Source organism: Phoxinus phoxinus, assembly GCF_949152265.1.
Source record: "Phoxinus phoxinus genome assembly, chromosome: 6".
Taxonomy (NCBI): domain Eukaryota; kingdom Metazoa; phylum Chordata; class Actinopteri; order Cypriniformes; family Leuciscidae; genus Phoxinus; species Phoxinus phoxinus.
This window is the reverse complement of record NC_136881.1, coordinates 31,548,410-31,574,955: the sequence shown is the minus strand read 5'-3', so window position 1 is coordinate 31,574,955 and position 26,546 is coordinate 31,548,410. Positions and strand designations below refer to the sequence as shown.

General features: G+C 38.7%; 2 protein-coding genes across 4 annotated transcripts in view; one reads left to right on the top strand and one right to left on the bottom strand.

Moving 5' to 3' along the window:
- The window catches only part of ctnna2 (catenin (cadherin-associated protein), alpha 2), a 450,781-nt gene that overhangs the window by 312,118 nt on the left and 112,117 nt on the right, over positions 1-26,546 (top strand). The window lies entirely within an intron of this gene.
- On the bottom strand, positions 1,883-6,813 carry lrrtm1 (leucine rich repeat transmembrane neuronal 1). The gene has a single exon (XM_079616105.1). The coding sequence runs from the start codon at positions 5,771-5,773 to the stop codon at positions 4,199-4,201; it is 1,575 nt and encodes a 524-aa protein (XP_079472231.1). The 5' UTR covers positions 5,774-6,813; the 3' UTR covers positions 1,883-4,198.

Sequence of the window (26,546 nt, the reverse complement as noted above, 5' to 3'; positions counted from 1 at the left end):
AATAACAACTATGATAGTATCTCAATGATTATAAAATAACACTGATCTGAGCATAGTTTGTGACCTTTTCTTTGATATAGGATACAATATTGTAATGTTGCAGTCAGTCAAACAGTTTGATTTTATGTACACACTTAAAGGCACAATATGTAAGATTTCGGGATTAAAATATCCAAAAACTACTAGAACAATGTTATATATTTTGTTGACGTGTACTTTATCTCAAATGTTTCCAGCAATGTTTAAAACCAGATAAATCAGCTATTTTAACCAGTGTAACGGCCCGTGTCATTGCGTTGCCGGTCAATGACATCATATCTGCTTTACCCTCGATTTATAGTTTTACTTCCGTAGAAACCATGGAAACACCAATTCGACAAATAAAATGACCTGTATGACTAGTAATTCAGCACTCATGGCTATAGCCTATAAAGGTGAAGACAACAACTCCCATGATTCCACGCTCATTCACAGCGTCATAAAGCTATGACCCTTTTAGCGAAAATTACACATTGTGCCTTTAAGTCTGTGAGACCGTTCCGATATTCTTTACCCACATGATTTGCATAGTTTGAGAATTTGTTTTTGTTCTCTAGGTATTTGAAATATCTCAGCATTTTGCCTTGTTTACCAGTATTGACCCTCCTCAACTCAGTTCTGTACAACATGTAAACACTACAACCCTTAGTAATCATTTGCGAGTTTCATAATCAGTTGCTATTTGCATGTAGCACACACACACACATGCACACACACGCACGCACACACACACACACACACACACACACACACACACACACACACACACACACACACACACACACACACGCATACACACACACACAGTCGCTTAGGCTAACAAGGTCAAAAGCTAATGTCTTGCCCCTCTCCATTTGGCAAAACTGCCTTCCCACTGATCAGAGGGCTCATGCCTTTTCTCACTGCTTGAATCCATGTCATAGTGATCGACCATTGCGTCTCTCTCTCTCTCTCTCTCTCTCTCTCTCTCTCTCTCTCTCTCTCTCTCTCTGATTGTACTGGGCATATAGCCAAGCGCTCCCCACACTAATTAGCCAAAATATCAATAAAAGATTGTTGAATGAATAACCCCCCCCCCCCCCCCCCCCCCCCCACACACACACACACACCGATTTTGCTCTCTGTCAACACCGACACAAATTATTATTATTTTTGGTTTGTTTGTCTGAAAAAGTAACTGGCAAGAAAGTCTGTAATTGCATAAAAGTTATCCATATCGATCTGCTTCAAGCGTGATCAATAACGGTAATAATTATTAGAGTTAATTGTCAGAGCAGTTGGCCAAGGGTTTGTAAGCAGCATAAGGAGGAGGAGAGAGATTCAGATTAAACAAAACCTCCCGCCACTTGAAATATTAATCTGCTTCTTGTGAAGAAAAATAGAAAATAATAATAATTAAGGGAAAATGGACTTTAAAACAACTCCCAGCAGTGCCAAGATGAAATGACAAACATACAATATTGATACAAAACTAGAAGGGCTAAAAATAGGCCACAGAAGCGCTTTGATTGGAGCAGGGCTTAAATTCGTTGAGTGCTATAGAGAACAGAAGGGTGAATGAAATCAAACGACTCACTCTATGTCCCCAATTGTTTCCCCTGTTACCTTGCCGCTGGTATGGTTAACAGCTATTGTTAGTGAATGACATGTTTTTGTTTCCCTCAGCCAACCACCTGTTTTGAGAAAGAGGGATTGTGAATAGCTACAATTTATTTTCTTTCATTTTTTTTCTGGCCATACCGGAAACAATGCTGTCATTTCATCATTGTTTTGATGCTAGGAATCTGCCAGTCAAATAGAGGTGTTTTGTTTTGTTTTGTTTTTAATACTTTCCAGAGGATTCATTAAAAAGGCAACCACACGTTGGAGTGTACATATTTAGGTGTTTGCTTCAAAATATGTCACAAACAATATCATTCGACGCAAGGAAATGAAAAAGGGTGCTCCTTGTAGTCCAAGGAGTGTCAGATCAGAAGTTTTGAATAATGCATCAGCATCTTCAAAACATCTTCATTGACAGAAAACAAGCATTAACAGCAAAACAAATACAAAAAAAAATACAAAAAACAGCATGACTAGATTAATCAGGAAAGGGCAAAGCGTGTCACAATGCTTATCATTTACAACAGTAGGAATACATTTTATTGGTTTAGCTTGGCTTAGCTTCATATACGCATCAAATACAGTGCTGAAAATAGAACAGTTTTATATCAAGTATTAAAGGATTCAAATGGGGCGGGACTTTGGAATCCATAATAAAACTGTTTAATTTGATTGTAAAAATATTTGCTCAGCCTTACATTTTCCCTTTAAGGCATATCCCAGTCATACATGATAAATTATTATAACTTCACACATGCAGCTGGTCAGAACAAACTCAATTCCACCTTTTCAGACACACACACACACACATACCCACTTAAATAGTCAAATGAAATGTATACACATACACTCTTACACACACAATCACAAACGTAAACGTTGTACCTGACACACACACACACACACACACACACACACACACACACACACACACACACACACACACACACACACACACCATCTTCACAGTGGCATGTCCCCTATGCTAACTAAACAGATCTATTATTATAACAGCCAAGTGAGTGAGGTGACAATACAGTCAATGCAAAGTGAGATCTCCCTTATTTATAACTAGCCTGCTTTTGTTGTTTAGTCCAGATACTTTACGCTGTGGCAGTAATCCTGAGCTGAGCTTAGAGAATGCATATAGACAATCAACAGGTGTATACACGAACACACACAATGCCTGGGCAAGAGAAATGCAATGGCTTGTTGCTGCGGTATCTTGTCTTCCTCTGCTGCTGGTGTGAACACTAGGGAGCAGCCTGTACCTTCTCTCAAAGGCCCTGTGCTTTTACCAGCTCCTGATCCTTCTAACAGCAACTGATGCGGGATGCACACAATCTGACAATCCGTTAGGATGATCACTCACACAAAAACAACGGGTGACCACAGGGTGCTTTTTAAAGTAATGTCACATTTAAACAGAAATCTACATTGAAATATACATCTTGAATCAGCTAGAGTTTTTTTGGGTAACAAAAGAAAAACCTCATGGATTATTAATCACACCCCATTTCAAGTACATTAAATTGAAATGTCTAAGGCCTCCTCTCACTCTGATTTTTACCCCTCGGTTGAGGCGCTTTTTACGTCTTGTCTCTGAAGTCTGTGGAAGCAGTGAAAGAATTAAGGTCTTAGACACTCCTTGTCTTGTTTATTTGCACAGCACACAAATGTTTGACTTTATCATGTGAGATTTGATCAAACCACGTCAGCCTGTTTTGTTTTTGCTAGTTTGCTTAATCTATTCAGGATAGGTACAAGGGGGGCAACTGCAACAGCCATAGCAATCAAGCTTTGCACAGTGATTATATCTCGGGGAGAGACGAGGAGATCTGAATCTTAGACTGAGGCTTAACATTTCAAATGAAGTGAAGCGCTCCCAACAGCCCTGCTTATTTACATCTTGCAATACTGCAGAGCTCTCTGAACATCTTTCCCCGGGATCACAGACAAAAAAAGCAACCCTCCAACTCACCTGCAATAATGGGTACTGTGAATTGCAATTCATTTATTTAAACATTTGTATTTTCCTCTTTTTTTTCATAGATTACAAAAGAAATAGGATAACATCTTGCATTTTTATCCCTTCTCTTGCATTTCTGCTGTTAACATATTTTACATATAATCTTTTATTTTGTTAAGGGTTTATTTGTTTTGTTGTTTTCCTCTTCAATTTTGTCTGTTCATATGTTTGTTTCCACTGTAAAAATGTTGTTGTGGATGTCGTCGGTAGCTTTAAAGAGTCCTATAATATCCTGAAGTAGAAAGACACATTAAAGCTCAAATATCCACTCTTCACAAGAGAAGCCAGGACAGGTCAGCATAATTATTCCACATATTTTGCATCAAGTACACAGGTTTCACAGTCAGATTCTCCCACAAGGCTTTGAGGCTGTTGAAACCAGCACTAAATCCCTGTTTTCAGTCCATTTGCCCTCCAGAAATGTTGCTTCCTCCTGAGAGCAGCGGAATGAGGTGCCAAGTTTAAGTGTGTTCCATATCCATCCATTCATTGAAACCATTGACTTTTAAAAACAACATGGGTGGAATATCACACCTCACACTCTCGAGATGTCTGTTGCTGGCACGTGCAAGAGCCGTACTCGTTGATGATGACAAGTGCCCCCTCAATATGGTTGGGTTTGTAGTCAACATAGTACTCGGATGCAGACGTAGTAGCCATCTGCTGCATGGTCTGCTTCTGCTTCTGTTTGCGACGCTGGCTGGTGAAGCACTGCCTTAACTGCCTAACGCCTGCTGGGAAACATTTCCAGGACACATAGAGCATGAGGACCATGATCAGGAAAGAGAAAATGAGGGCCATGGTGCCTGTCACCACCTTGTGAATCTGCATGGTGCTCTCCAGATCATCAGCGGGTGCAGTTACTGTTAAGGAATTGGTCACCACTTCCCCACCCTCCACATCCTGCAGGTCGTACGGATTTCTCGTTGGGCCATCGTATATGAAGCCTTTGGCCCGGTTTCTGGTGACGGTGCATAACTGTGTGGTATCTTCCATATTGCCCTCGCATAACTGGAAAGCGTAGACGGCGTCCAGAATGTCCTCACCCTGTGCAATGTCCGGGCTGGCACACAACAGGCCACTGTCACGTTGTCCCTGGAAGTTGCTAAGCCAGGAAGCCAAGGCACAGACATTCCTGCTGCATTCCCAGTCATTCCCCGACAGAGAGATGCTGCTCAGGGAATTCCAAGAGTCCAAAATCCGCTGATCTATGTAAGTCAGTTTATTAGAGTCCAGCATAAGAGTGTTAAGGTTGGGCACACTCTCAAACACATGTGGTTCAATGTACTCAATCTCATTGTTGGAGAAGTCAATCTTCTCCAAGTGGTCCCAGGTCCAGTCAAGGGTGCTGACCACAATGGTGGCCTTATTGTTTCGCATGTAGAGGGTCCGCAGGGATATGAGGCGGGGGAAATGGGCCAGATTGACTTTCACCAATTCATTGTGCTCCAGATGCAGTTCAGTGAGCTTGAAGAGTCCGGCAAATGAATTACGTGCCAGGCTCTGCAGCTGGTTGTAACCCAGATCCAGGAATTGCATGCTCCTGCAATCCTGGAAAATCCGCACAGGGATGAATTTAAGGGCATTGTAGCGCAAATGTAAATTGGTAAGCTTCCTAAGGCCATGGAAAAGGTCTGGCTCTAAGGACTGAAGTTTGTTATAGGATAAATCCAATATTCGCAGGTTGGGCAGAGGTCTAAAGGTCCCGTTGGGCAGGCTCTCTATCCGATTGGTGCTCAGATCCAATTCTTTAACCCTTCGCAGCCTTTCAAAGGCGCTCTCCTCCACGATTTCAATATTGTTATGATCCAAGTAGAGCCAGGTAAGCTGTGACAGGCCCACAAAGTTCCCCTCCCGCAGCTCAGAGATGTTATTCTCGCGCAGGGACAAACCTATGGCGCTGCTCAGATTTTGAGGGATGTCAGTCAGGTTGAGCCCCTCACAATACAACAGCTTGTTGTCGCATCGACATGGCCTCGGACAGCTCCCCCCCACTAAGGGAACTATTTTCAGAACAATGCCCAGTGAGCACAGAATCAGCCCAGGTGGCTTCCTTAGGGGCCACTTTAGGTACAGACCAATTAGAAGGAAATCCATTAGCATGAATATCCTGCAGTGTCGTAGAGAAAAAGTCCATTGAATCTTTCAGATCTTGGTCATTGTGATTTGTAACTCCCCTTTCAGTTGATATATATTTATAGAGAATATGGATGGTGATTTGTCACTTAAAGATTCAAGAAATCCTGCCACATTGAAACGAGAAGAGCGACGGCAAATAAACGACAAGTCACTTTGCTCATGTTAGATCAGAGAAAGGAAAAGAGAGACAGGGAGGTAAAAAAAAATGCACTCCTCGAGCATCAATCTCACATGAAAGGATGCCTACTCACCCCTTTCCAGAGGCTGACAACCTCTATTCAGTTGATCCCTTTGTGCCGACACTAATTATGTGCGAAACTAAAAAAGACCCCAGTGTGGTACAAATTCAGCCCCCCCTCCTTTTCATCGGACTCCAGATCCTGGCAGACTTACAATGTCTTAGTTCTCCTCGTGTGAAAGAGCCAAAAAGAGAACGAATCCAAGTGGCATTCAGCAGGCTGGGAGGAAGTGCAAGTTTCCCGGACTGCATGCATGAGCGCTGTCCTCTCTCCGTCGTTGCTCTGCATCGACTGCTGCGCCGATCTGTGGGAGAGATGAGCGGGGGAAAAATGCGCACGAAGGAGGGAATAATCCACTCCAAACTCTCACTCTCCCTCTCCTTCCTTCCTTCTCATCAAAGACTCCCGATCTGTTGTCGCAAATCACCATCCATAACCTAAAGTGATCACTGACCTGCACAATGTACATTGAGTGAAGCTCGTTGGCATTCTGTCAGTGGTCATTTCTTCACAATTATACACATGCAAAAGCTGTGTGATCTGCATCATATAGCTCTCTTTTTTCCTTTCCTTTCCTTTTTAATTGTTTGTAGAGTGATATCCAAAGATCAATGATGGTGTTTCTAGTAAGACTCAAATCTTCAGCAAGGTCTTCTTTGTGTGAAGCTCATTTCCAGTGGGCTGCGGAGGCTGTAGATGCTGAGGCTGAAGGCAGGCACCATGTACGGGGAGGCGAGAGATGCTCGATCCCTTGCAGCAGACTAGTGCACTGGCAGTGCATGCAGAAACACCTTCTGTTCACTGAGTGTCGTAAGCCACTCACAATTCAGCCCAGGCGCTCTCTCTCTCTCTCTCTCTCTCTCTCTCTCGCTCTATCTATCTCTCTCCCTCCCTTCCTCCACCTCCTCCTGGTGCTCCTCTGCTCACCCTTTTTTTCTTCAATATGCGCTCTCTCTTTTTCTTTCTTTCCTTTTCTCTTTCTTTCTCCCTCTCTTTTCTCTGTGCCTGAGACAATTTGATATTTAAGAGAGGTTGGGCTAAAAACTATGGTTTATATGAAGCACACATCTGAAACATTACAAATCCCCCCATAAATGAATTGGAACATGCCATCTATCTGCTAACGTCTACTGTTGTTACTGCGGTTTGCTTATTATTGCAGATTAATATCCTTCTAATGACTTAAACAGTGTGTCAATTCCCTGTGGTTTTGATGTGTTGAAGCTCTTGCATAAACAATAGGATAATTTTATGTTATTAGGCACAGTGTAAGGCTACTGGTGGCCAGCACTCACCAAACAAACGTGGACTCCCCACTCAATAAAAAATTAATTAAGTTGTATCTGTTATTTCTTTCTTTCTTTTACATATATATATATATATATATAAATTTCATTGACTTGAGTTGCCCACCCCACATATCCAGATGCTCATTGCGGGACGGCATCGACAGGATAGGCATTCAGCTTTCTTAAATCTAGATTTGTATGATTCATTCTTTTTTGAGACTTGATAAAGAACAGCATGTCACTATGTGAGTTTCAATGACCAGGTACTCTCACTAGCCGATGAGCTATCCTAGACCAATGTTGATACGGTCTCTGAGCGAGATGAATGTGTTTTTTTGCCAGGCTCGAATCGGACCATCAGAGTGAGTTCAAAATGGTATTGCAGTGTAAGCATTGCCTTTTCAGGCTGTTAGGTTGTTGAAAAATGAGCTTGTGCGTGAGCTCGAGCATGGTAATGGCATCACGCACCATATGTCATAGCAGTTATCTGGTAGTAGGCTACACGTAAGCTAGATATAGTCCAGGGCAAGGAGACTCCCCTCTCCTCCCCCTCACGCCCCCGCCCCACCCTCGCACACCCTCATTGGCCTAATTCTGAACCCGAACCGCTAAATTTACATTTCATAATGCTGCCTGCCCAGGCTTGTTTATCACAGACATTTCAAGTCCCGCCATCCAGTTGGAATACAGATATCATCTGTTGCCACTTAGCCAGGCTTACATAAATATTCTGCTCAGGAGCCTTGTTGCAGTGCACCGCGGATTGCAGTCCCCAGGCTTGTCATTTCATTCCGATTAATTTTCAAGGACAATGAGCTGTGACGATCCCGTACATGAAGCTAGCATGCGTCTGTTGGTTTGCCTGCTTTCTGATGGCTGCCATAATTTTAAGATCAGCCTTCCCCTTTGCTTTGCACACTGTGAAATATGAATTAATCCCATGTTGAAAATATGCCACACATAGTCTGCTTTGTCCGCTAATTGGCACAGGAGTCTGCAAACAAGGGCAAGTGAACAGCATCTGCTCGGATTACCTTAACTCATGACTAAAACTCCTACGCCTTGAGGGAAAAAGCCCACTAAGCTTTTTTTTGCTCAGCATTTACTTGAGAGAAACACCAGGGTATTGGACCAGCCTCAGCCTGCTGTTAGGGTAAAATCAACAGATCTTAGATTAGCTGACAGGATGGCAACTATTCTCAGCACATCCAAATGTGCCCCCATCATATCTTAAAAAAAAAAAAAAAAAACTCCCACAGAAACATTTTAATTTGCTTTCTATTCTCCAGATGATTATATAAAATAGCTTTTCTCTGCTGTTTCAATGTGTGCCTCAAATCTATTACATCCTTTGTCCCCTAAATGCTCAGCAAAGATTTGACATAGAAATGGATGTGTTGAGCTCTACAGGCGGAAGGAAAAAGCCTGCGACCATGGCCTGATCTGTCTCTCCTCCACCTTGCCCATCACTCTTTACAGTAGCTGTAATAAATGGGTTTACCATCAGCTAATGATGTGGTGCCCAGTAATGACTTGACACTGTGATGAGAAAATGTGAAAATCCAAACCATTTCGTATAGTGTCTCTGAAGCTCTTTGGCTAGAGAGAACAGAACCCAGATGTGGTTCCAATGTTTCTCTTACTTTTAAAGGAATAGTTTTTCCAAAAAAAAAAAAAAAAAAAAGATGTAATCATCTCGCCCGTATGTTGTTATCTTGTAAGATAAAGAATTTATACAAACCACCATAAGTATCATAAAAGTGGTCCTGTTTTTGAACAAATTATTAATATAAATTCGGTTAACTGGATCAAATGAGTCGACTTGAAACTTTATTTCGATAGTTCACTTTAGACATTCTACTAACTATAAGTAACTTTTCAACTACATGTCAGCTATCTCTCATTTGAGTATTAGTAGACTGTAGTAGACTGTCAGTAGACTGTTATGGTTAGGTGTTAGGGTTTGGGTTAGTAGAATAAGTTGACTTGTAATTAAGTCTGTTGGGGGACCAACAAAATAACATGTTAGCAGATATTAAGCAGACAGTCTACTAATCCTCTAATGAGAGTATGTTGTAGCTGTACAGTATGTATACTAATCCTCTAATGAGAGACATGTAGCTGCAAAGTTACTTATAGTTAGTAGAATGTCTAAAGTGGACTATCAAAATAAAATGTTACCCTAGTTACCCTCATATTAAAATTGTATTTTATTTCAGCTGCCAAGAAAAAAAAAAAAATTATGTCAGCAGATGAAAGTAAGTCTAATGGGTTTAGAATAACATAAAGGTCATATTTTCATTTTTGGATGAGCTATTCATTTAATGAGATTCAAGAACAAATATAATTACATAAATGCATTTAAGAGCAAGATATAATATTCTGTAATATTTCTGTATTATCATAATGTTCCTAGAGATTATACTGGTATTGGAATACAAATGTTGTTTAAATGTTGAACAAATGAGAAACTATCCATCCATCATTCAGAGCACAGTTGTGTCTATATTCACCTCGTGTAATTTATAGCACTAAAGAAGTAGGGTGCCTGATAAATATGACTCATCTTCATTTCCATACATAATAGAGTTGACACAGATGAGGTGGCCTGAAATGATTTTGATTGTCAATTAGATGTGCATTGTGTTTATGCGTTATACGCCTAATCAATATCCTGCTATGTCCCTTCTTAATGTTTTCAGCATCATTAAGTGTTTAACCCCCTGATTCCCCTATCCTGTGGAACTAAGCCAGTGATCAGCCAATGCTTAAGTCCACCGTAGCTCTCCTGCCTTTATAATGGATACCTGCTCTGCCCTGTCCTGATGAGACTTAAAATGGCCGCACTTGCCAGGCAGAGCACAGCATTTAGGGACGTGTTCAATCAATGGCTCTGTTCTGGATTAGCAGTACTGTCAGTGAGGTCTACCTTCCCGTCTCAGTCGTGCTGCAGAGATTTGCATGCAGACCTGCACAGAGTCACTAGTATTCCTGACCAGGGAAAGCTTTGCCTTGAAATGTCTGCTATTTTTATTTTACTTCCTTCGCCATCTTGGATAATAATAATAAAAAAAAGTCACCCATTTCCCTGAGGGCCTGACTCCACAGGCCAACTCTCAGATGAGAATGAAAGAGTCAGTTCTCTCAGTGGGCCATTTGGACACTGTGAGCCATCAAAGGAATGTGGAGGATTTCTTGGAAACAATGAGTACTCCTGGGTGACCCTCCTCTCTGCTCATTTGGGTCATTGTGGTGCTTTAGATTTGTAGGCCCCTTATTAATGCAAGTGGGATACTTTTGAGTTGTCAGAACAAAACAATATGGTGAATAATCACTCCTTTCTCTTTCTGTCTGTGCTTTTCAACTCCTCCTTTGTTCATAGCTCAAGACATTTTTTTTCACTAAACCCTTATGGAATAAGCACTTATAGACAAAAACTAAGCAGATTTAGGAGGAATCTGAACTTTTGCCATTAACAAAATTCAGCAAGTTCCTCACCACTTGCATGTTGCATTTTTTTACAGTTATTAACAAATAGTGTGTGTGAATACAATATACACTTTTATTGCACTAATATATATATATATATATATATATATATATATATATATATATATATATATATATATATATATATATATATATATATAACTTTTTACAGTATAAGTAGCTACTCTCAGCTCTGTTTGATACCTTTTAGCATATTTAAATCTCTTCCACAGAATTGCACAGATTTTTTTTCTTCCTCTCAACAGGGTGATTCTTTTTTTTTGTTTTTTTTAAGAATGAGCTCAGATGAGTATTTAAGTGTGCGGTGCTAAATTTTAATCGTGTTCGACTGACATTATATGACCAATTAAATGCAGTCTTAACAGCAGTACCTTAAGGCTATATTTATTTGATCAAAAGTCTTCTTCATTGTCACATGATCATTTGGAAATCAAATCATATTATGCTATTTGTTGCTCAAGAAACATTTTGTATTATCAGCAATGAAAATAGACATGCTGTTTAATTTATTTAGAAAAGTGATATATTTTTTTCAGTATATTTTCATAAATAGAAATTTCAAAAGAACAGCATTTATTTTAAAGGGGACAGATCACGAAAATCTGACTTTTTCCGTGTTTTATCTTTTTCATTTGGTTTTCTTAAGTGACAGCACCCTATCCAGTTGGAAATGGCAAAATTTCAAGCAAATCATGCAAACTGTTCTGTTGTTGGCTGCACAGAACACTCTTTGACCAAACAATGTCACAGCTGTCTTATAAAGACCTCAGGGTACTGTGTCAACTTGTGTAAAAGTTAAACATGATGGTACATGCAAATCAATGGGATGAATCAATGTAACTCCACAACAACTACATAAATGTACCCACTAACCATTCAGAAACGTCCATGTGCGTCTAAAAGTTGCAACCTCTTGCTGACTCGGCTGCACTGCTACTGGTTATTTCTGAGATTTTGAACGAGTGAGATTATTCACGTTTTTTTTATTGTATCTGAATTTAACTCATGTAAAGGATCAGCCTCTTCTGAACAGAGGAGCAGCAGAGCTTAAAATTTGAGCTTAAAATTCACTCACATTCTGGGACACCATAGATTTGTATTGCATCTTGTGAAAATGGGCCTAATGTCACCTTTAAATATTTTTAACAGCAGTGTATACTGTATGTGTATATATGCACGCACTTACACAAAGGAAACATGAAGATGTTGGCTGTAAAATCTACTTTAATAATAATGTAATCACTTTGTTTGCAGTATGCTAGCTTTTAAAAATAGTCTAAAGACAGTAATAGTCTTTGAGTTAGCAATTCATTGTGTACTTGTAAAAAACAAATATCATGATTGTGAAGATCCAGAAGCCTTTGCTGCTCAGCCCCATTCCCTAGCTGGTTCTTGCCCTTTGGCTAAAGGCTTATTGATTTGGCTCTCCAAGCAACTCCATCTCCACTGAGAGGTTCTTTGGGTGGACCGCAGCTGCGGCCTGCTGACCAAGATACTTTGGTGTGATAAAAGTATTGTGTGTGTGTGTGTGTAGTGCTCATTCAACAGAGCCACACTTAATTTGTCTGTACATTTACAAGGGAACAGACTGCTACCTACAATCATGGGAAACACTAATCTAAGGGCATGCAGATTTATTGCATGTGCGTAGACTAGATCCACTTAGTTGGGACTGTTAATTGATTAATTAAATCAATGATATGATGTGCTGAATAACTGATTCGATCAATCTAAATGAATCGATTATATATTTTGCTGAGAAAAGCCAGCAAACGGAAATAATAAAAATTTAGTACAAAACATTAGAAAAAGTGACTCACAATGCCTGAATTGCCCATTTAGAGACCATTTACACTATACATTTTTTAACTAAAAACGTACAACTTTTTATCTGTTTTGACCATTAATTTACACGACAACGGCATCCATCTATTTTTCTAATTAAGATTCTAAACAATAAACCAAAGAGAAAAAACCCTTAGAGAAAAGAGGTAAGCATGATGGAGCCTTGTTCTAGTCAGCTGTTCATGTTTAGATTCAGGATTGGATAAATTCATGATGCATGATGAACTGATGTGGAAAAAGAAGACCGTTTACCCATCCATAATTGTGTAGCTCCTGACTTTTGGAACAGATTGAGAGACATGTGATTTATTTCATATGTTGTTTTCTTATGACATGTTGTCTGATTGTTGTCTGATTTTCCTGGATTAAAGGATTCTTTGTTTTGGAATAAGATCGTCCCACCAGCATGGGCATGTTTTTTTGGCTTTAATATATTGAGCAATTTGAATTAATCCCATCTCAATCCTTCTTAAGTATCCTCGATGTACTGTACAAAAAAGAAAAAAGAAAAGAAAAGAAAATACTTTATGAGCATGAAGAGCCACTGAGTTCGCCCACTTATAATGAAATGAGGGGTCTATAATTTTTTATGGTAGGTTTATTTTAATGGATAGAGACAGAATATCAACTAAAAAGTCCAGAAAAAAAAAAACATTATTTAAAGGTTATACATTGATTTGCATTTCAGGAAGTGAAATAAGTATGCGATCCCCAAGCAAAACATGCCTTAGTGCTTGGTGGAGAAACCTTTTTTGGCAAATACAGAGGTAAGACGTTTCTTGTAGTTGGTTTCTTGGAGTATGTTTGCACACATCTCAGGAGGGATTTTGGTCCACTCCTCTGTACAGATACTCTCTAAATCATTAAGGTTTCTTGGCTGTTGATTGGCAACTCATAGTTTCAGCTCCCTCCACAGATTGTCTATAGGATTAAGGTCTGGAGACTGGCTAGGCCACTCCGAGAACTTAATGTGCTTCTTCTTGAGCCACTGCTTTGTTGTCTTGGCGGTATGTTTTGGGTCATTGTCATGCTGGAAGACCCATCTACGATACATCTTCAGTGATCTGGCTGAAGGAAGGAGGTTCTCGTCCAAGATTTGACGGTACATGGCCCCCGTCCATCGGCCCCTTAATACAGTGTACCTGTACCCTTAGCAGAGAAACAGCCCCAGAGCATAATGTTTCCTCCTCCGTGCTTGACTGTAGGGATGGTGTTCTTGGGGTCATAGTCAACATTTCTCTTCCTCCAAACACGGCGAGTTGAGTTGATGCCAAAGAGCTCAATTTTTGTCTCATCTGACCACAGCACTTTCTCGCAAGCCTTCTCTGAATCATTAGATGTTCATTGGAAAACTTCAGACGGGCTTCTACATGTGCCTTCTTTAGCAGGGGGACCTTGTGGGTGCTGCAGGATTTCAATCCATTGTGGCGTAGTGTGTTCCCAATGGTTTGCTTGGTGACTGTGGTCCCAACTGCCTTTGGATCATTAACAAGATCCTCCCATGTAGTTCTGGACTGATCCCTCACCTTTCTCATTATCATCCTTACCTCATTAGGCAACATCTTGCATGGAGCTACAGACCGAGGACGATTGATTTTTCATTTTGTATTTCTTCCATTTCTGAATAATCACACCAACAAAAGTCTCCTTCTCACCAAGCTTCTTGCTGATGGTCTTGTAGCCCATTCCAGTCTTGTGCAGGTCTACAATCTGGTCCCTGACGTTTGACAGTTTTGGTCTTGCCCATGGTGGTGGAGAGGTTTTAATTGAATATATAGATTATGTGGACAGGTGTCCACTGACATTAGGACATTAGGAGAACTTTCTTAGTGATAAGGACTAAAATGTGTTCCACATGGACACATAACCAATCTGTGGGAGGTAGAATTATTGCTGGTTGGTAGGGGATCACATACTTATTTCACTCGATCAAATGCTAATCAGTTTGCAACCTTTATATAATGTGTTTTTCTGGATTTTTTGGTTGATATTCTGTCTATCCGTTAAAATAAATTTACCATACAATTTAGACCCTTCATTCCTTTGTAAGTGGGTGAACTTACAAAATCAGCAGGGAATCAAATAATTATTTCCTCCACTATATATATATATATATATATATAATGCACCGATACAACTTTTTCCAGAACTGACTTTTCCAGAGTCAGATACTTTAATTTTCGGTACTTTCCGATACCGATGCCTGTATTTTCAATGCATTTGTAATTTTTTTAATATATTGGGCAGAGAAACCAAATGAATATGAATCGTATTACTTAATTTGTTTAGCAAATATAGATTTTCTTCAGTTATTTTTAATTAAGCCTGCTAAAATGTATTGTATGACTTTCTGTTTATGAGTTTACTTTCACTGTTCATTCTATTGCTCTATCATATTTTATCTTTCATTTAATAGCACAACGCATATTTAGAGCTGCTCCAGGCAGGGCTCAGTACAAAGGTCAGATGTTTCAATAGATACCAGTGAAATAAAACAAGTATATATTCCAATTTTGATTCTACAGCAAAAACTACTAGCCTAATTAATGTAAATTTAAAACATTATTAAAGACAAGCAGTACAATAATAAAATAAGAACAACTAATCAAATAGAAATAATAAATACAATAGAAGAAAGAAAGGCAACAAATTAATTAAACAGTGTTTTATTTGTGTGTGTTTTCTTTTCAGGTAGGCCTATAGGTCTAACAGTAGTTTTCAGTTTAAAGAATAAAGTAATTAAATGTGAAATAACACTGCATATTCATCACTGTATAAATATAGATGGATCTTTGTAAAATTACACAAGTTATTCAGACAAGAGCAGTGAGTGATTTATTTGACCTTTGTTTGATTAACATTAAAACACAGCAGCAGGTTTATTAGACTGCCGTCCCTTTAAGACCGCATACACGGATTTTAATATACCGTCTATGTTCTCTTGAGATATAACCGGCTATATTTATTGGGATACTCGCCAAGATGGGGTTTTTTACAAAATTTTGTGTGAATTCATCCGTTCAAATGCAAGACGTGAAATGGAATTAAATTCAGTATTCGCAAGCTGTATGAGACAGCATACACTAAGAAGCGGTTTTCGGTGTGCGAGCTTCGGATGTTGGCGTTCATGAAAATTCTTGACCTGCAAACATCTGTAATAATGTAGGGAACCACTCGCTATACATAAATCACAAAACAGTTCATGTTTAACTTACGTATTTAGTTTTAATCCAAATGACGGGTGTGCTGAGTGACGCACACTCTCTCTCTCTGTCTCTCTCTGTCTCTCTCTCTGTCTCTCTCTCTCTCTCTGTCTCTCTCTGTCTCTCTCTCTCTCTCTCTCTCTCTCTCTCTCTCTCTATCTCTCTCTCTCTCTCTCTCTCTCTCTCTCTCTCTCTCTATCTCTCTCTATCTCTCTCTCCGTCAGTTAACGTTAATAATACATGCCTCGTTTTACTTTCTTTGGCATTGATATTCGACCAAACTACAAACTTTCCACTGATGTCTGTGAAAAAGGGGTGCTGAGATACATGCTATATATATATATATATATATATATATATATATATATATATATATATATATATATATATATATACATATACATAGTCTCCTTATAGCATGATGAATAGCAGCTTTGTGATCAAACTCCCATCAGTGACAATACATATTGGATAGTCATTCTGTTAAATATGCAAAAAAAAAAAAAACATCCCAAGTGAATAATGCTGTGTTATGTAGTCAAGTTCCCCATAAGCTCAATATTCAGACCAGCTATTTTGTCTGTCATTAACATCACAAAGCAATTTGTCATTACCAGTCAGTCGTTGTCATCGGTTGCATATAAATCCCGCTCATGAATCACTCGTTGAATCATTCAATGAATCATTTTTAGATGTGTGATGTCCCAGTCTCTGTCTGCCGTTGTCAATATTGTTTTTCCCCCTCTGACTTTAAATGACACTGTCACTGGGGCTTGTCACACAAGTTCACTTTTGTGGGCAGGTTTTCATGTCGCCTGACAATTAACAGCATTTCCTATTAAAGAGCCTCTATGGTAATGTGTTATTGAGCCCAGCGGTGGCTAAAGTGGGGTCTCTGGGTGTATAATGTGGTTAATGTCTAATTGGCCCTCTGCTGAGATAATGTGGAAGTATGACAATGAAGGGTCAGGCCTGACTGAGGCTTACGCTGCCTGGGGGGAGGGATGGAAGGAGGGAGAGAAGGGACCACAGAGATGAGCTGGAGCTTTCACCAGACAGCTGATCCCATTTTGTATAGCCAGTGGAAGAGAGGAGAGAGTGTTGTGTGTTGGTTAATGATCAGTGCTGCCAACTGTAAGGTTGCTGGTCTGATGCCCACTTGGAGTGAGTCATGGGTCATCGCCATTGTTCCCTTGACCAATGCACTTAACCTCATTTTGCTCCAGGGGGATTGTTGGTTCATGGTGTCGTTTTGGTAACACTGTGTGCAATATGTGAAAATCCCACTGGCCCTGGTCCTGTGATCGTAAATAAAGATTCTGGATGGAGGAAGAGACAGGAATGATTTAGATGATTTAAAATTTTAAAATCTATATGAAAAAAAAATCTAAAATAGTCTAGTAAGTTTGTTTGTTTTAATACATAATAATAATAATAACAATTAGTGTAGTATTTATTCTAAATGAAAATCATATAATGTAAAATAATATACAAATTACAAATTATATTTTACAAATTATACATATCGTTTTTATCTAACAACAAAAGTATTAAAATATAATACTATATATATATATATATATATATATATATAATAAAATATGTATAAACTAGTTATTGTTAAAATGTACGAAAGTACTACTAACCCTCCCCCACCGATACCCATACAAATGTGTTGTTGTTTTACTGAGCATTGGGGAGAGCTGTTTTTTTTTTAATTACCTCTAATCAGTGTTGTGCATGCATGAAACTAAAGCTACAGTAGAAGTAGAGCTGACCTTTGACACCTGTCAGCCTAGTCCTATGAAAGGCATGTCACCACACACACTCAAATCAATTTCCTCTATAGCAGCGAACCAACACATACATGTCACCGATCACTAGAGCATAACTGGACTCCATCAACACAAAATGCACTTCAAGTGGTATAAAGCACTCACTTTTGTGTGTATGAGTGTGTTAGAGAATCTAGCCAGATCCCAGGGGAATGTGCTCAAATAAGCACCTCCCAGTTTCCCAAATGTGAAAATCAATAAAACTTCATCTTTACAGTCTTGGATATTTGCCTGGTGGGAGAATGTATCACATAGAGCTGTGTGGGACTTCCCATTGGGACCACATGTATATGTATTCGTGTGTTTGTGTCTGTCAAAATAATTATATTTCTCAAGTGGATAAACTTGAATCTCCAGCCCCCTAGCAGAGACTGAATTAAAGCAAGTAGAAGTAGAATGATGGAAGCCTGTGTTCAGTCCATCAATTATTTTCCAAACCAGCAGTAGACACAGTAGGCTGTATTATGGTAATGATTATGATAAGATGCAGGGCCATGCTGAGGGTTCTGGGTACTGGCTGCATCAATGACAACTGCTTGAGGGTGGCTAGACACGGTTATTCAACAGAAATCCAGAGTAGACAAGTATAACAGTGTGATCCTAGCTTTTATTTTGGACTGGAGTTGTTTTGCTTACATGCTATACTCCAGTGTGGAAGTGTGGAAAGACACTAGCAAGTCGGGGGTTGCTGCTTGTGTAAATCACAATCCGAGGCTCTCTGACTCTTGCATTCAGATCGGAGTATCCTGAACTTCTTTTCCGAAAATGTTTTTTCTGTGTATTTATCTTATGTAAAGTACCCTTGTAACTTTTTTTAATAGGTGCTATATAAATAAAGCTTTACTTACTTGCATACGTACAGCTCTTAGACACAGACACTCTACTTCTTCACCATGTATGCAAAGCCATTTCATGGGAGTTGCACCAACTTTAAGTCCTAAAAAGAATGAATTTTGAATTTTGTTTGAGTGCTTTTTCTAAACTGGGGTTTACCTCACTTCTAATTGCTACTTGCGTCTGTCTGTCTGTTTGTCTGAGAGACTTAATCGCTTTATACGATGAACAGATTTAATTTAGGCTTTTGTTCACATATAAACATTGATCAGCGAACATAAACAGAAGCTCAACGAACCTGCTTGACGGGCGAGAACAAACCTCTTGTGAAAGCTCAGACGGCCTGCGTTACACAAGATTGAATCTCATTGATTCTTGCGGAAGATCAAACATGCTGCATAACACATGATATCAAACCTCATTGGTTCTTGCGGAAGTTAAAATGTGCTTAACATGAGAATAACCCTCATTGGTTAAACGTGCTGGGCAACATGAGAATGTACTTAATTGGTTCTTGCAGAAGCTCAAACATGCTGCGTAACACGAGAATGAACATCATTGGTTCTTGCTGAAGCTCAAACGTGCTGTGTAACACGAGAATGAACCTCATTGGTTCTTATGGAAGCTCAAACGTGCTGCGTAACACGAGAATGAACATCATTGGTTCTTGCAGAAGCTCAAACGTGCTGCGTAACACGAGAATGAACATCATTGGTTCTTGCTGAAGCTCAAACGTGCTGCATTACACGAGAATGAACCTCATTGGTTCTTGCTAAAGCTCAAATGTGCTGCATAACACGAGAATGAACCTCATTGGTTCTTGCTAAAGCTCAAATGTGCTGCGTAACACGAGAATGAACCTCATTGGTTCTTGCTGAAGCTCAAACATCCTGCGTAACATGAGAATGAACCTCATTGGTTCTTGCTAAAGCTCAAACATGCTGCGTAACATGAGAATGAACCTTATTGGTTCTTATGAAAGCTCAAACGTGCTGCGTAACACATCTCATTGGTTGAATGAACCTCATTGGTTATCGCACGTCAAGAGAACATGCTTGAGCTTGTGTTTACCACAGCTAATGTGTGAGTTGATAAATGTTCATGTGGGAATAAAAGCCTAAATTCAATCTGTTCATCAAATAAAGTGGTTGTCTCTTTAGACTATTTGGACTAAACCGCTCAATTCTAATGGATTAGTTTTACGATCTCTTTATGAACTTTTTGAAGCATCAAAGTGGTAGTTGTGTAGCTGTCGATGAAGGGACATAAATCTCTCAGTTTTCATCAAAAATACCTTAATTTGTGTTTCGAAGGTGAAAGAAAGTCTTACAGGTTTGGAACGACATGAGGGTAATTAATGACATCATTTTCATTTTTGGGGTATCTATCCCTTTAATGTATATCTATAGAAGCTCAGCTCAATTCTTTTAAAATGTGCAGTGTGCTCTGGAAGAGTCTTGCAATAGAAATGTATTTTGAAGTGAGTCAGGCTTTCTGCTGCCAGAAACCTGGAATCATTGAAATCCCTTGTTCTTCTATGAGGTAGTACAACACGCATGCTACTGTAGGATAATAAGACACTGCCATTTACGTGCTTGTTTATGGTGCAAGGTGAACAAACAGTGCAGCGCTCTAATAAGTTTTAATCCTTTTATACTTACATGTGTTGACATTCTTTATGGGCATATTGGTGTTTTGATGGTTTATTGTAGGAGGCAACATATCTCAGGCAAGCCAGCCACTTTAATTACTGCAAAGCTAACGCCCCCTCTCCTATTCCATGGCCAGCAACCCACAAGACAAACACACACACACACACACACACACACACACACTATCTTTCTCCATCTTAACCACCTACAGTCTTAGTACGCGACAGTTTTTTTTTTTTTTCACCTGTTGTCATGGTTACCATCAGGGCTTTATTTCGAGTCAAATCCAGGCACCAGGCCCAATGCACTCTCACTCTGCCCAGGTCGAGTGGATCATTCTCATGCCCTCGCAACCCGTCCACAATGGCCAAAGCATCACACAGCGCATAATTTGCTCCAACTCAGAGGTTTGCTTGGCTTGCACTCGCTGCCTCTGTTTTCATGTGACGTTGGGCACACGTGTGTCAATCAACATCTAAAAGCAACATTGAGTCACAGAACATGAGTGGAAGCGAGCGGGAGGGAGAGATGCTTGTCACGATGCTGCTTTGTGAATGTGTGCTTGAGACAAAAGAAAAAATAGAGTGTTTACCATCGGTTGTTTTACATGCAGTGGGCGTCTTTAAAGAGGCAGTTAGGAAATGTGACATGCTTCTCTGATATTAGTTAAGAACAATGAAATCCATCATAGCAGAGATTTTTACAAACACATTTTGATCATGTCACCTTCCTTCAGATGAGTAAATCTCACATAAAAAGCATTATTTTAATGGGATTACTTATACACGTGATGTTTGAGTTACAATAAAGCAATCTCAAATGTGTTGTTGGCCTGTCGATTTAACGTGTTAATTTAATGAATTAGTTATGGTGGAAAAATACAATTATTAACGCATTTAACTCACCCGCCCACCCCAGACCTAGTTCATCTTACATTTCATACAGTTGATTGGTGCTAGCAGGGCAACAACTCCACAGGGCCTATAATGCAGTTAGAATACTCCTACAATTCAAGATATCAGGGCAAAAATGTCCCTGTGTGAGTTTTTGTCTCATATTTAGGCCTGTATCATGACATAGTTAAGTAAAATCTCATGAGTAACGAGTGCCATATCGCACAAGGGCTGTTTTTGTCTCAAATGTGCAAGTGAAAATGTGATTTTGATTTTATACAACAGTTAGGCCTAAATAAATAAGAAGTTGTGTAAATTAAGATTTGGCTCAATTTTGCCTACGGAAATATTACATGTAAAGCCAGAGCAGAACTGTTGTACATCTCCGAGCAACAGAGCAGTGTTTAATTTCTGAATGAATCCGCGCTTTGAGCGAATCAATCGGGTGAACCAATGATTCAATGGCCCGTGCTTAAAGAGAGCCATTTACTTTATTCATGAATGAATCAGCCGTTTGAACGAATCAAATGAATGACTCATTGACTTACTCATTTAGACATTTACCGCCACCTACTGGCAGTTTTATTTTTATAGCAGTTTTGTATAATTTCATAAAAAAAAAAAATTGTGTTGCCTAATAAATTCTATGTTGAATCAAATACTTTTTTTGTCATTTTTTCTGAGGTTGTGTGTGGGAGGAACACAGAAATGTTCATATCAGATGAGATTAAAAATCATAAAGAATGTCAGTGAAACATAAGTTACACTTCATTTCGATAGTTTACTTTAGACATTGTAATAAGTAACTTTGCAATTACATGTCAACTAACTCTCATTAGAGTAGTAGAAGACTGTTTGCTTAGGGCTCCTGTTAGAGTTTGGGTTAGTAGGATTAGTTGACATGTAGTTGCAAAGTTACTTAGTAGAATGTCTAAAGTAGACTATCGACATAAAGTGTTTTCCATAAATTTACCTGATGTCCTAATAGAAAACGTCAACTCTTCAGAAGGCCACGGTTAATAAGTGCACATAGACAGAGACTGAAATGGTCTGGATGTCTCTCACTGCAGTGCTTTGAAACATACACAGTCAGAGTGAAAACCTTTCTCCTCCTCTCTCAGATGGTGACAAGAAGAGCATTTTAATGAATATTTACGTTCTTCCTGTCTTTTTAAAAATTTTAATTAGACGCTCAGCTTTCTCTTACAGGAAAATCAAAGTCAATTATTGCTCTGCTTTTTGACGGCGGAGTGACTCTTTTGAGTCTGCTTCTCAATAAGAGATAGATGACTCTTGAAGTTCTTGTCAAGGCCTCTACCTTGAGCTCCACTTAGCAAAACTATTTAATCTTGATGGAGACGTGTGTTAGTGATTAGCACTTGTGTTCCACACAAATTGACCTGTGGTGCTCATGTAGTTTTGGGAGTTTGAACCTGCCCTCTACATTGGTTCCTGTCGTCTTTTCAGTTGTATAATCAATTGAAGTTCAAAAGTCCACATTCAGCTGTTATTGATGAGATCACTTCCAGGTTGGGCACTATAACTTGTATAGATAGATTTATAACTACCATATTGTGCAAAATCAAATTTATCAAGTTTGTATCATCTGAAATATAATGTGACTTCTATTCCAAAGCGAATTGCTGTGCTACACTTGTGTAGGACAGGGAACTAAAATACATGCTTATTGTTTGTAAATGATTCATTTTATTTAAAGGGGTGGTTGATAATGATTTCACTTTTCTAACTTTAGTTAGTGTGAAATGTTGCTGTATGAGCATTAACAACATCTGCAAAGTTACAACGCTCAAAGTTCAAAGCAAAGGGAGATATTTTATTTTAAAGAAATTGTTTTTCCTACAACAAACGGCTGGTTTGGACAACACGACATTCCTAACCCTGACATCACTAACCCTAAAATTTACATAAATCCCGCCCTGATAACATGCAGTCCATGTTGGGAAGAGGAAGAGTTTTTGTAGTAGTCTAGAGCACATTTGTGAATCTGCTCAAGCTGTCGCATCAGTCTTTTCACATGCAATACAGTACGTAACACAAATGCAAGAGCATGTCACTCCGTAGGCATCTTACAACAGTTCCCACACGAGCGATTTATAGATTATCATGACAGAATATGTTAATCAATGACTTTAAGATAGTTAACTCCACATCAGCAACAAATTCATCAACTAACCATTCAGAAACGTCCTCTTACATTCTACATGTTGTCTATTCATAAGTCTCTCCATCGTTGTCAGACTGCAGTTTAAACATAAATGGCAGAACAGTTTTTTTTCTTACATTTTAGTGCTTGTCTGCGTGAGGTAATTGGAGCTGCTAACACACACACACACACACACACACACACACACACACACACACACACACACACACACACACACAACTCTGTGCCGGTAGCAGCAGCTCATTTGCATTTAAAGGAAGACACACGAAACGACATGTTTTTACTGACCCTCAAAAAGGGACAATTTTAACATGCTGTAAAAAAAAGATCTATGGGATATATTTTGCTAAACCTTCACATACACACTCTGGGGACAACAGAGACTTATTTTACATATTGTAAAAAGGGACATTACCCTTTAACAGTATTTTATATTATTTCTGAATGTAATAATAAAAGTGCGATTGTTTCCCCCTCTCACCAATGCATTTTTGACCTGGTGCAACTTATAGTTAGTTGGGACTTATTGTCCGGAAAATACAAAAGGTTTTTAATGTTGTGTCACAGATATACCACAGTATAAACAGTATAGCAAAATATCTACTGAAAATACAGGTGTTAGTCTGGCAGGTGTTAAGATGTGACATCTTAACACCTGCCAGACACTTTCCTTCCGTCATTTCAACAATTTCCAGACTTGCTATTTCTCTCATGTTTGTGCTCATCTCAGATGGCAGCATGTGATGAGCTGTGCATTTTCAAGCCAATCACCTATTAGTAGTTGTTAAGGGTCCAGAAAGTGGAGATCCCGGGGGCCGCTGGTCTTTCTGAGGCTGTCCACACATGGCAGTTGTGACTGCTGTGAGACTCCTCCAGCTGCTGCATTGGCACACAAATGATCATGGTGCTCGTGCGTCTCTATGAAGTCATGTTTGGATCCTGTGTGAGCACTGACTCTCTCTCCAGCTCAGTCTAGTCCTCTGGCCTGCAGTATTTGGCCTGTTTTACATATCCGGTGTCTGTAAAACTTCAGCATGGCAGGAGTGGTGAGATTGGGTGATTCTTTAACTATGAGCACGTTTGGCTATGTTGGCCTTAAATACTTTTATTGAGCAGCGATGCATTAAATTAATCAAAAGAGGCAGTAAAGAAATGTATAATGTTACAAACAATTATATTTCAAATAAACACTTCAAACTTTCTGTTCATTTTTAACGTTCTGTTCATTAAAGAAGGGAATTATGTCTGCTAAAAAAATACAGCTCATCACAGTAATACATTTTTTAATGAAATGTATTAGAAACAGTTATTTTAAATTGTAATCATACTTTTTTTTACTATATTTTTGTTCAAATAAATCCAGACATTCAAAAACATAAGAAATTTTTTTTTCATACCGTCATTTTTTTCCCCTGATATGTAAATGTCTAGACAAAATGTCCCTACAAAGATGGCAATAATCCTTGAGGAAACCAGCTTATAAATCATATTAAGTGATTTTTATTTTTATTTTTATGTTAAAGTGTTCTGTGATGGGTAGGTTTAGGTTTAGCGGATATATCATACAGTTATGAACAGTATAACAATCATTATGTATGGAATGTCCCCATAAAACATGAAAAACCAACATGTCATTTTAATCATGTCTAATATTTTATATTTTATTTGATCATATAGGCCTACTGTGGTGGAAATTACATTTTATTTAACCTTTTTGGAGTAACTTTTGTTCATTGGATTTGGTCATCCACACTGAATAGAAAATGCGCCTTTCACTGTCTTTTTTTTTCAGACAATGAAAGAAAAGGTGAGAAGTTAACTCCATTATGGTAAAAGCCTGCACTGGAAAAGATTGGGTTGATCGATAGACTACAGTGCAATTTCACTGTATTTTCAAGGTTTCTTTTACCTTTTTTTGTTTTAATTTTGTTCTTGTTTTTTTTTGTTTTTTTTCAGTGCTGATTCTGCTATGTTTCCATATGTAGTGTAATGTGTTAGTATAGGTGCTTATGCCACAAATGCATGAAATGATAAGCATTTCACATGTGTTGCATCTGATGTTGTGGACAAGAAACTGTAGGATTAATTGGACAATAATTAAACTAATAATTCATTATTTAGTTGTCTGTTTCCAGACAACATTCAAAAGAAAAAAGCCAAAAATCAATCATCTACAAAGAAATTTTGAACAATCTTTCCATTTCTTCTTGTATAAAAGTCTCCTCAGAATGGTGAGTACACATCCTTTTGAGCGTAATGAATCTAATGTGCTTGTAATGTCTAATTCCCATTTTCAGAGTCTCCCGGGACAACTCGGCTGTACTATTCAGCTCTTCAGAAACTTTCACCCCCATATAGATAAAATATGAAAGACTAGTATACAAATTGATGTTTTGCTAGTCTGCACAACTTTTTTGAGGTACAAGGACTAGTGTTCATTCAGAGATGTCTAAAGCAAAGAATGGTCATTTTCAAGGTTTTGTACAGAACAAAACAGAACCATGTTGCCTGCATTACAACAAGGATGTACAGTGTCAAAAGTCTCAGCTGTGTGCAAGTGTTTTCAGGAGCAGACAATTCATGACTCTTTGTTTGCTTTGGCAATTATTTGCTTTTCTTCCCTTTCTTTCTTCCTTCTTTCTTTCCAAATGTCTCTGTTATCCCTGCTTGGAACATCTATAGGTCTTAGTGTTTGAATCTTTCCCACAAATAATTTTGGTTTCACTCAAACCAACGTTATAGAAAGCATGAAAAAAACGTTATAGAAAATGAAACGCTTGTGTTCTGTAAAATATTTGTCAGCTCATCTTTAATGTTAGTAAGGCTTAAAGGGTAACTCTCGCCAAAATTGAACCTAGGCTCTTTTTGTTAATATACCTGAGTCAAACGTTCATGTAAAAGCATAATTAGAATGGAAACGGCACTTTTAATATTGACCGTATTTTCGTTTTAGGTCAAAATACCTTTTGAATGGGAGTGGCACATCTATGATAGCATCAAACATGAACTTGAGCATTGGCTACATTGTTTGTGTACACAAAGTTTACTAAAAACAAAGGTTTTGTATGACTCACTTTATCAGTTAGTGTTTTCTGGTGGCTGGAATTTTGTCAGTCAAAAGTAGTCGATCTCAGAATGCAACGTAACATGAGGAGAGTAAAGATGGAAAGCTCCTAAAGCTTGTTTCCATATAAATCGCCATGAGCTAAGTGTCTACGTTATCATGCTTTTCATTGGAATTACAATTCATGA